Source organism: Mobula hypostoma, chromosome 25 (assembly GCF_963921235.1).
Source record: "Mobula hypostoma chromosome 25, sMobHyp1.1, whole genome shotgun sequence".
Classification (NCBI taxonomy): domain Eukaryota; kingdom Metazoa; phylum Chordata; class Chondrichthyes; order Myliobatiformes; family Myliobatidae; genus Mobula; species Mobula hypostoma.
The window spans coordinates 44,686,988-44,699,480 of NC_086121.1; the positions used below are offsets into that span (position 1 = coordinate 44,686,988).

Genomic DNA, 12,493 nt, shown 5'->3' on the forward strand with positions numbered 1-12,493 from the left:
AAAACACAGGATGCCCCCCCCACCCCATTTTTTGCCTTCTCCCAATCAGGAGATTGGTCCACCCTGTATATAAAGCAAACCTCAGGTCTTATCAGCAAATTAGGTGTGTTCAGAGTGAGCCATGCTTCCATGGAACACAGAATGCAACAAATCCTCATCCCCTCAGCAATCATGTGCAATCTCTCAATCTTGTTCTCCAGCGACTACACATTTGTTAACAAGATTCTGGGTAGAGGAACTTCCATTTCTTTGCATTTCAGTCAGGCTTCAAGTCCTCCCCTCCTCCCTCTCTTCCAGCCACGGTGATGTACTTACTTCCACTTAAAGGAGCTATACCTGCATGCTTGACAGTTAAGTCCACCAAGCTCATGAAATCACTCGTTAATTAAGACAATTCAAAGGTACATTGCTTAAAGGGAAACTATAGACTGCAGATTGCAGTGAGTAATTGAGAACAAGTATATTTAGAAGTTTTGTAAGCAGCCTGCAACACATCACCATAGTTCACTGGCACCATCTTGGCAATCTGAGGAGACGTACATCAATATGTTGGATCTAGGATAAACCTTCAGAGATGTTGACACCCAGGAACTTGAAACTGCTCACCCATTCCACTGCTGATCCCCCGATGAGGACTGATGTGTGTTCCCTCAATTTGCCCTTCCTGAAGTCAATTCCTTGGTCTTACTGACACTGTGTGAAAGGTTGTTGTTGCAACACCACTCAACCAACTAATCTATCTCACTCCTGTATGCCTCCTCATCTCCACCTGAACTAAATACAACAGCGTGGAGGGGTGTTTTTCTGAGTGGAGCTCTGTGACCAGTGTTGTTCCACGAGGATCAGTGCTGGGATCTCTACAACTCCGATGAAAACTTAAATGGTCCGATTAGTAAGGTGACAGAAAAATCAGTGGAGTTGTGGATTTCCTATGTTTGATTCACCTGCCCCCCCCCCACCTGTGCTGCAAATTTCAGAGAGCAATGCACTTGCACCCCAAGATCCCTATATTACTCCTGAAGGTTCTGTAAGTTATTACCAAAACGAAGCAGCTCGCACTTGCCGGAATTAAACTCCATCTGCCATTTCTCCACGTTTACCACTGGTCTGTATCCTGCGGATTCCTTTGACAACTTTTCTTTCAATCCACAACTCCACTGATTTTAATTAGAGAGGTCCCAGCACAGGTCCTTGCAGAACTCCACTGGTCATAACTTTACTCAGAAAAACACCCTTCACCACTGTTGTTTATCACCAATCCAATTTTGGATCAAACTTTCCATCTCGTAGTGGATAGCCTACCATGAGGGACCTTGTCAAATGCTTTACAATAATCCATGTAGACAAAATGCACTGCCCAAAACACATCAAGTATCATTAACTTCTCTAAAATTTCATCACAAATTTTTAAGTCAGGATTTTCCAAATTCAAGTAAATCCTGTTTCTAAGAATCTCTTGCTGTAATTTCCCTACCACTGATGTAAAGCTCACCAGCCTGAGCGTGGGAAGGGGGCAGGGAGAAGCGAATCACTGTTGGGAAAAGGGGAAGACAAAGGGGAGGGAGCAGGAAGCACCGGAGAGACATTCTGTGATGATCAATAAAACAATTGTTTGGAATCAAATGAACTTTCCTGGTGTTTCACGGCACTGGTGTGTCTGCACCTGTGTTACTTCCCACGCCTGGTACTCCTTTACTGCACATGTCCCTCACCCCTCCCATGGCGTTCCATCTCACCCTTCCCAACATCCTCAGCTCCCGCCAGATTTACAAACTCGCTCTCCGCTCCACACTGACAAATAGAGTACTGTACAAAAGCCTAAGGCACTGTGGTTAAAGTGGGTAAGAGAATGGAAGGTGGAATTTAACTCCCACAAATATGATGTGATCTATTTTGGGATGCTAACCAGTGTAGGACGTACATAGGAAACTTCAGGGCTCTGGGGATTGTTGATAAACAGACACCCCTGGGTGTACGTATCTAATTCACTGAAAGTGGCAACACAGGTAGGCAGGAATGTGGCTCCTAGTCCACTTATCCTTCTCCACTGATCTTCCACATGGCATTTATCACTGCAAGCGTGACAAGTGCTACACCTGCCGATACACATTCGCCTTGGATGTTGGGGTCACCTATTGAATCCAGTGCTCCGGTGCAGGGCCTCCATAAATGCTGCCTGACGTGGTGAGATCCTCCAGCATTTTATGTATACTTGGGAAGCTCACCTCTGCAAGCCAACGCACTGAGTACATGAGTTAGGATGTCATAATTAAGTTGTACAAATATGATGAATACACTGAACATGGAGTACTGTGAGCAGTTCTGGTTACCACACGATTATGATAGAAAGAGCAAAAAGAAAAACAATATTCACAAGGATGTTGTCTAGATTGGACCTCTAGGGAGATTAAAGAGGCTGGGTCTGTTTTCCATGGAGCAAAGGAGGCCGAAAGGAAACATGATAGAAATGTATTAAATTGTGAAAGGCGTAGATATTGTGGCCCCTGTCCATCCCCCACGAGTCATCTGTTGTCGGCCCCCAACCAACACATATTTCACTCTCCCCTCCTACCCCTCCTCACAGTCCCCCACCCTGCTCTCATGACTATACCCCTTCCCCACATGAAACCACCATGGTGGGCTTCACAGCTGAACAGGTGAGAAGACAGCTGAAACGTCTCAACCCAAGCAAGGCTGCAGGACTGGATGGTGTCAGTACCAGGGTGCTGAAAGCCTGTGCCCTTCAGCTATGTGGAGTACTTCGCCATATCTTCAACCTGAGCCTGAGGCTCCGGAGGGTTCCTGTACTGTGGAAGACGTCCTGCCTCGTCCCTGTGCCGAAGACACCGCGCCCCAGTGCCCTCAATGACTACAGACCAGTGGCATTGACCTCCCACATCAGGAAGACCCTGGAGAGACTTGGTCTGGTGCTGCTCCGGCCTATGGTCAGGCCACACTTAGATCCCCTCCAGTTTGCCTAGCAGCCCCGACTAGGAGTTGAGGATGCCATTGTCTACCTGCTGAACCGTGTCTACGCCCACCTGGACAAGCCAGCGAGCACTGTGAGGGTCATGTTTTTTGACTTCTCCAGTGTGTTCAACACCATCCACCCTGCTCTGCTGAGGGAGAAGCTGACAGCGATGCAGGTGGATGCTCCCTTGGTGTCATGGATTCTTGATTATCTGACTGGCAGACCACAGTACGTGTGCTTGCAACACTGTGTGTCCGACAGGGTGATCAACAGCACTGGGGCTCCACAGGGGTCTGTCTTGTCTCCCTTTCTCTTCACTATTTACACATCGGACTTCAACTACTGCACAGAGTCTTGTCATCTTCAGAAGTTTTCTGATGACTCTGCCATAGTTGGATGCATCAGCAAGGGAGATGAGGCTGAGTACAGGGCTACTGTAGGAAACTTTGTCACATGGTGTGAGCTGAATCATCTGCAGCTTAATGTGAAAAAGACTAAGGAGCTGGTGGTTGACCTGAGGAGAGCTAAGGCACCGGTGACCCTTGTTTCCATCCAGGGGGGACAGTGTGGACATGGTGGAGGATTACAAATACCTGGGGTTACAAATTGACAATAAACTGGACTGGTCAAAGAACACTGAGGCTGTCTACAAGAAGGGTCAGAGCCATCTCTATTTCCTGAGGAGACTGAAGTCCTTTAACACCTGCCGGACGATGCTAAGGATGTTCTATGAGTCTGTGGTGGCCAGTGCTATCATGTTTGCTGTTGTGTGCTGGGGCAGCAGGCTGAGGGTAGCAGACACCAACAGAATCAACAAACTTATTCGTAAGGCCAGTGATGTTGTGGGGATGGAACTGGAATCTCTCACGGTGGTGTCTGAAAAGAGGATGCTGTCTAAGTTGCATGCCATCTTGGACAATGTCTCCCATCCACTACATAATGTACTGGGGGGGCACAGGAGTACATTCAGCCAGAGACTCATTCCACCGAGATACAACACAGAGCAGCATAGGAAGTCATTCCTGCCTGTGGCCATCAAACTTTACAACTCCTCCCTTGGAGGGTCAGACACCCTGAGCCAATAGGCTGGTCGTGGACTTATTTCCTGGCATAATTTACATATTACTATTTAATTATTTATGGTTTTATTACTAATTTATTTTTTAATGGTGTAACTGTAACAAAAACCAATTTCCCCCAGGATCAATAAAGTATGACTATGTCTATAAGCAGGTAGCCAGAGTCTGCTCCCATGGTAGTAATGTCTAAAACTGGAGTGCACAGGTTTAAAGTGAAAAGGAGGAGGATTAAGTGGGATCTGAGGGGTAAATGTTTTACACTAAGGATAGTTGATACCTGAAATAAGCTGCAGATGAGGTGGTGGAGACAGGAACAGCAAAAACATTTTAAGGTGTATAGGTACTTGAATGAGCAAGGCATAGAGAGATATGGGATTAATCCAGGCAAGTGGGATTGGAATAGATTGGCATGCTGGTCGGCATAGACTCGGTGGGCTGAAAAGGCTGCATAATTCTATGACTCCATTGTTCCCACTGGGAATCAGATAGGGCACTACCATCAACTGCAATGCTCCCACAATTATGTTAAAAACCATAACAGATGCCCAATTCCTATATGGTTTCTTCAAAGCCATTCCACACTCCCATTAAAAGGCATAAGTGAGCTTTCCGATCATTTTGCTGGAATGAAAAAGCCCATGAGTGGAGGAGCAAGGTGCAAGGCAAGCTGTCCATCAAGAGGTTCAGAATGTTGAACAAACCTAGTACATTGATAGAGAAGCTTATTGCATGAGTACACGTTATCACTCCCTCAAAACCCTACACCAAAACTATTATACCTGATTTGAAAACTCAATTTGATTCAAAAGCTAAACATAAGTGTGAAGATATACCCATACTCACAAAAGCATTAATCTATGCGCATGAATGCTTAAACTTCAATTAATAAAATCTACAAATTATAATTACATAATTTTAAAAAACTCACTGAAAAATTTACACAGTGAAAAATTCAACACAGATTTCACAAGGAATTGTTAGACAAAGTATCATGGCACTAAAAACAACAGTATTGGATATTCCACCACAGCAAAAAAGCAATTGTAGATTGGTGATGTTTTCAGATTTTTAAACTATGACTGACCTGTCAAAGACAAACCTCAAAAGCTGCAAATTGAGGGTTCTTGGAAGGCTGAGAAGTTTAATTTTTCTGGTGGCATTCTGTTTATCTTGACATTCATCACAAAAATACCTATTGTCCCCCTCCAACTTTTCTTCCTGAAATAAAATTCAAGATTAGCAAAAAGAAAGCGAAAATATTCAAAGCAAATTTTACATGCATTAAGTAGCTTCTTAATTAGCCAGTGATGTTTATAAAATTAATGGACATCTATATTTCAGTGTTCTAAATCAAACTGAATTTCTATTTAAATAAAAACACAAAACACACCTGGCAATATTACAGAATGTGGCAGTGATATGCAGGACAAGGGTAAAACTTGATGTACCAAATATCACATGATGCTTTGTTTAAACATTCCACATAAAGTTAATAGCACAGATAGAAGACTGGACTGAAGAAGTGAACTGTAAACTAAACACAAAGAAGGGAAGTATACTGATGATAGAAGGATTGGTGCAGCATGACACAAGGATAGCAAAATTGGAATGTACTGAAAATAAAAAAAGGTTGATTTAAATGGAAAATGAAAAAAGTGAATTTAAGTCTCAGGTCTTGGGGGATTAATAAGATAAGTGTAGCAGAATTTGGACATTGAACTTTTACAGGAGAGAGAGATCAAGACTGAAGTTTGTTATGGCATTGGTGGTTGGAATTTTCCTGTGACTATCTTATTTTAAAAACACATCTAAATCATTTGTTTACCCTGTCCTGTAGCTTTTATGTGATTCATTCACAGGACTTTTATCAAAAACCTCTGAAAATCTAAATTGGCAAGAACACGCTTTCCATTTTTCAGAAGCCAAGATGGTGCATCAGCTTGCACATTGTTTCTACTCTGCATACATAGATACTTAAATACCAGAGGAAAACAGAGAGCACGTTTATGATCAAGGAATACTGCAGACAGTGTAGCTATAATTAATTGTGTATTTTGTATGCATTAAAATAATGCACGTTTAGAAATACTAAACAGTTGGATGGAACTATTAACCTTTGCTGCAGTAAAATTTTAAATCAACTGGTCATTTTAATTATAAAACTGCACAGTCAGAGCAGCTGCATGGGTTTTAATCTATTTCCTATAAACAATTCTTAACAATATTTCCTTCTGTTTTTCTTTTCTCAGACTACATTTGATCAGAAATCATGGCCTGTTTAGGAATCTCAACAGATGTCAACTACTATTCCACAAATTCTGCTTGGTCACAAATTAACTGATGAATTTACCTCAAAGATTGATAATAAAATTAAAAATTTGTTCAACAGCGATGACCAAACTCTGAACAGCAGTACGTGTTAAGTAGTGCTGTAAGAACACGAAGGAAACTGAGGTTTAAAAACATTAAAAAACTAATTGCTGAAGGTTATTGATCACAAACAAGATAAAATCTGCAGATGCTGGAAATCCAAGCAACTAAAGGTACTTACTGGGTCAAACAGCACCTGTGGATGGAAAGGAACTGCAAATGTTTTGGGTCAGGACCCTGCAATAGGACTGAGTAGAAAGGGAAAGTAGGCTCGTATCCCACATTGTCTACTTTTCAAACTTCAGGCAATGCTCATCTCTTGCATTCCTCCCCTCATTCCTTCCAATCTATCCCTGTCCTCCTATTTTTGTTCCCTTTTTCTTATAAACAATCTTTAACAATATTATCAATCCTACGGTAGCTTGAAAATTTAAGTCTGCACTAGTCATCAGTGATATAGATTGTTCAGTTTTGTTTCTCTTTTTTCATCAGAAAACCACCTAGCATTCAGTATCAGATTTGTTTCCTGTTTTTGCATCTTAAACTGCAACTGAAGGTCTATGGAAAGGAATCAATTCCACATGAGCAAGAAGTTCTTCAACTTGCCTTTAACTAGCTGTGCCACCATGCAGAACCCAACTAATCTTATTAAAACTTGGAAAAATACGTTATATTCATGCACACTGCTCATCTGTGTCTAATCATAACTTTTAATTTTGAACATAAATGTTCTATAATTTCTGATACAGAAATAATAAATTCACAATAATGCATTTCAAAATGAGTATTTACATAGGCAGGATTTTAACCCCACAGTGGACTTGAAAGAAAATTAATAGAACTATATATACAATTTTTCAATCTCATGCCAATGAGAATGCCAGATTTAATATAATAAGGACATGAGAACTTGTAAACTTCACAACTTTTGGGTCAAAGAGACCAATATTATTGAAATTTAAGATAAAGCCTTCTGCTTAATACAGGTGAATATATGTAGTAGGCAAGATATAAATGCTTAGTAAGAGCTATACGACCCTTAACTGGCCCAGTTAGATGGATATTTACCTTCAGAAACTCATCAATGCAATCTGTCAGCTGCTTATGTCCTTGGATATTTAACTCCAGTTCATAAAAACGGGATAACAGCTTAGACTCACGGCCACACTGATTACACCTGAAAGTAAGGAGAGATTTTTGATTAAGTGGAGGTTAAAGTACTGACTGTTTTTAAAATAGCAATTCTATAAAGCACACAAGATTATGCAGATGCTGAAGGAACTCAGCTGGTCAGGCAGCATCTATGGAAAGGAATGAAGAGTTGACGTTTCAGGCTGAGACCCTTCATCAGAACTAAAAATATTGCTCCATACATCAGAATTCAACCACTAAATTATTGGGATACAAAGTTCTAAAATCAAGTGACTTTCATTTCTTCTTATTAATATGAACAAAAGTTTCATTCTTCCATTGAAATAGGCTTTCAACATTTGATCAGAATACTTGGCCTGTTTAAGAATCCAACATATGTCAACTATTATTCAACAAATTCTGCTTGGTCACAAATTAACTGATGAATTTACTTCAAGGGTTGATAATCAAACAAAAGATTTGTTCAAGCAAGGTGATCAAACACCTACTCCTGTTCAAGTTTTAAATAGTGCTGTAAGAACAGGAAGGAAACTGAGGTTTAAGAACAAAAAACAAACTATTGAAAGTACCTAGTGGGTTGAACAGCACTTGTAGATGGAAAAGAACTGCAAATGTTTTGGATCGAGACTCTGCATCAGGTCTGAGAGCAGAGAGGGAATGTAGGCTCATATCCCACATTGTCTACTTTTCAAACTTCAGGCAATGCTCATCTCTTGCATTCCTCCCCCCATTCCTTCCAATCTATCCCAGTCCTCCTATTTTTGTTCCTTTTCCCAGGTCCACACCTCTCCACATTTCAGTCTGGTTCCGTCCACCTACAATCAACACACTTCACCCATTCACCAAATCTCCTTCCCTCTCTGGCTCCAACTATCCATCTCTCACTAAAATCATTACCACTGTTGCATTCCTTACTGCCAAATCACATCGACCCACATCTGGATCGACACTCCATACCCCTCCCATCCATGTAGTTCTCTGATCTTCTTTTAAAATATTGTAATTGAACCTGCATCCACAAATTCCACACTTGCACCATCTTTTGAGTGAAGAAGCTCACTATCAGGATCCCTTAAATATTTAGTCTCACCCAACCTCAGTGAAAAATAAACCTGCTTCCATTTACCCTATCTACACCACTTCCAATGAACTATGGAACTATATTCCTAGATCGCTCCATTTTACCCCACTCCTTAATGCTCTACCGTTCATTGTGTAGTTTGTCCTCACAAAGTGTAACACCTCACACCTGTCTGCATTAAATTCCACCTGCCACTTTTCAGCCCATTTTTCCAGCTGTTACAAATCCTACTGCAAGCTTTGATAGCGTGCCTCACTGAATACTATGCCCCGAAGCTTAGTGTCATCGGCAAATTTCCTGATCCATTTTGCCATCATATGAATCATTAACATAGCTGACAAACAACACATTAATAATCTGGATAACAATACTGTTATGGTTCTTAGAGGTTTGTGAATGACACCAAACTTGGTGTATTGAAGAAGTTTATTTAAGATTACAACACTGTGAGGTAATGTTACAGTTATATAAGACCTTGGTTAAATCTCACTTTGAGTACTGTGTTCAGTTCTGGTCACCTCACTGCAGGAAGGATGTTGGTACTATAGAAAGAGTTCAGAGGAGATTAACAAGGATGTTGCCTGGATTGGAGAGCATGCCTTATGAGAACAGGTGAAGTGAACTTGGCCTTTACTCCTTGGAGCGACAGAGGATGAGAGGGGACCTGATAAAAATGTATACGATGATGAGAGGCATTGATTGTGTGGATAGCCAGAGGTTTTTTCCCGGAGCTGAAAAGGCTAACACGAGGAGGCATAGTTTTAAGGTGCTTGGAAGTAGGTACAAGGGAGATGCAGAGGTAAGTTTTTCACACAGACAGTGGCGGGTGCGTGGAATGCACTACCAGCGAAGGTGTTAGAGGCAGATACAATAGGGTCTTTTAAGAGGCTCTTAGATAGGTACATGAAGTTTAGCAAAATAGTGGGCTCTGTGGTAGGGAAATTACAGGCAGTTTCGAGAGTGGGTTTCATGGTCGGCACAACATCATGTGCTGTAGATTTCTGTGTTTCTGTGAGAACACATTGGCTATAAAGATACAGCAGCTCCTTAACATTCAATATATTTTGACAGTAAATATGCTACCTAAACAATATCAACATAATTCCATCTGAAATTTTTGAGAATGGGCATCTGCCTCTTGCCTCCAATATTTATTCTACTTAACCCATACCTCTGGTTGTAGTCCCACCCAACCTCAGTGGAAAAAGCCTGCTTGCATTTTCCCTCTCTATACTCCTCATAATTTTGAATACCTCTATCAAATCTCAATATTCTACATTCCAAGGAATACAGTCCTAACCTATTCAATCTTTCCTTAGATCCTTCAGATCCAGCAACATTTTCTCTGTATTCTTTGAACCTTGTTTACATCTTTCCTGTAGGTAGTTAACCAAAACTGCACAAATTAGGCCTTAGGCCAATGGCTTACACAACTTCAACATCACATTCCATCTCCCGTACTCGATGCATTAATTTATGAAGATCAGTGTGCCAGAAGCTTTCTTTACGACCCTATCTCCCTGTGATGCTACTTTCAACAAATCTGAAATGGCAGCTCCTCTATTTTATGTAGTACTGTGCACAAGTCTTAGGCACACGTGATTTGTTATATAAATTTTATTTTAGATGTTTATTTTTGTCTTCTGTATTAGTGCGTCTGCAGAACAGAGTAAATTTTAGATTTTCAAACATTAATTTTCCAAAAAAAATTAGATGTTACAGAAAAATGATTGTACTTTGTTAAAGAAAGTAATATACTAAGTAATAGACGACCTTTCAACTAAAAAACTTCACTACTTTGTAGGTATATAACTCAGTGCATGATTAAACAAAGATAACAAACAGGTACTAATGTTCAATGACATAATGAGTTGAATGAACTATACTGATTTACTGACACAGACACAGGTGTAGAAGGAATCAAACTAGGAAAAGGACAACCAAACTGCACAGCAGTTGTGATGGTTTAACCTTCAAATCATCAATTCTTACACCATGGCAAGAGTGAGCCTAACAACAAAAAACAAGGTGGTTATCCTGCATCAGCAAAGTCTCTCCCAAACAAAAATATTGCGGCAGACAGGTGTGCTGTCCAAGCTCTTCTGAAGAAGCATGAAGAAACTGGTAAGGTTGAGGACAAGAATAGCAGTGGTTGGCCCATGTAAGCTGAGCGCAGCAGGTGAGAGACACATCAAACTGACATCCCCTCTAAAACAGAAGTAGTCCAGCACTGCTATCAGCTCTGAACTCACAGAAGGCAAGTACACCTCTCAACAATCCAGAGAATTCTCGTCAGAAGTGGTCTTCATGGAAGAGATGCTGCTAAAAAGATATTCCTCCAAAGTGGAAACAAGGCCAAGAGACTCACCTACGCACAAAAACACAAGGACTGGAATATTGAACAATGGCAGCAAGAGCTCTGGACTGACAAGTCGAAATTTGAAGTTTTTGTTTCAAACAGGAGGCAGCTTGTCTGTAGAAGAACTGGACGGTGCTAAATGCATGAGTGTAACACGAGGGGGAACTTCTTTACTCTGCAGGGGTAGCTGTGTGGAATGAGCTTCCAGTTGAAGTGGTAGAGGCAAGTTCAATTTTGTTATTTAAAAAGAAATTGGATAGGTATATGGACAGGAAAGGAACGGAGGGTTTTGGGCTGAGTGCAGATAGATGGGACTAGGTGAGAGTAAGCATTCGGCACGGACTAGAAGGGCCGAGATGGCCTGTTTCCGTGCTGTAATTATTATATGGTTATATGTCTGCAGCCAACAGTTAAGCACAGCAGAGGTTTCCTGCAGGTTTGAAACTCAATTTCTGCAAATGGAATTGGTGACTAAAGAATGAACGGAATCCTCAATGCTAAGAAGTACAAGCAGATTCTCATCCATCAGACAATACCATCAGGGAGGTGACTGATTGGTTGCAACTTCATTCTGCAATAGGACAACACCACCTAACATATGGCCAAGACAATAAACAACTATCTTCAACAAAAAAAAAACAAGGAGTTCTGCAACACATGACATGGCCTCCATAAAGACCCAAATCTCATGATCGAGGTTGTCTAGGAATATCTGGAAAGACAGAAGCAAGCTAGACGGCCAAAGCCTGCGGAAGAACTGTAGCAAGTTCTCCAAGAAGTTTCGAAGAAACATCAGTTGCTTTTTTAAATCAAACTGTACAATGCTTTCTTTTTCAATCTTTTTTAGAGTTTCAAATTGATAAACATAACAATGATAATAATAGAGATCGGGATTACATTAATAATGGTTAACGTATACAGACACAGACTCCGAGTAACATATTTAATTTAAACCTCCCAATCTCTTAATAACTGAACTTTAAAAAGATTCAAAAAAAAAATTTTACCTCTACACTAAAAAAAACAAACCAAAACAAAGACTGGGCTGCCATGCTTCATCGGTTAAGATGATTATTTGTCACTAACTCTGGTCCTTTATACACAAACAAAAAGTTATTAAAAAGGATTCAGACAAGGTCAACTTACATCACATGAAAATGTTGAATAAATGGCCTCCATGTTTCTTCAAATTTAACTGAAGGATCAGTGGTACCACTCCTAACTTTTTCCAAGTTTAAACATGTTAAAGTTTGGGAAAACCAGTGAAATGTAGTAGGGGGTTTAGAATCTTTCCATTTAAATAAAATGGATCTTCTGGCTATTAATGTAACAAATGTAATCAAATGACAAGCTGAAGGGGATAAATGACTAAAGTCTATCATTGGTAGTCCAAAAATTGCAGTAATGGGATGAGGTTGTAAATCAATACGCAAAACTACTGAAATAATACCAAAAATGTCTTTCCAACATTTTTCCAAAAG

General features: G+C 40.6%; 1 protein-coding gene across 10 annotated transcripts in view; it reads right to left on the bottom strand.

The window, feature by feature from the left end:
- Positions 1-12,493, bottom strand: part of usp48 (ubiquitin specific peptidase 48) — a 243,158-nt gene that overhangs the window by 140,191 nt on the left and 90,474 nt on the right. For all 10 annotated transcript variants that reach the window (XR_010016075.1, XR_010016074.1, XR_010016076.1 and 7 more), the window contains 2 exons: positions 7,489-7,597; positions 5,135-5,268 (listed from right to left, as the gene is read on the bottom strand). Coding sequence is in view for 5 of the 10 variants with exons in the window: in XM_063033067.1 (XP_062889137.1) it covers positions 5,135-5,268; positions 7,489-7,597 (243 nt within the window). In the remaining 5 variants the exon portion in view is untranslated. The remainder of the gene's footprint in view (positions 1-5,134; positions 5,269-7,488; positions 7,598-12,493) is intronic.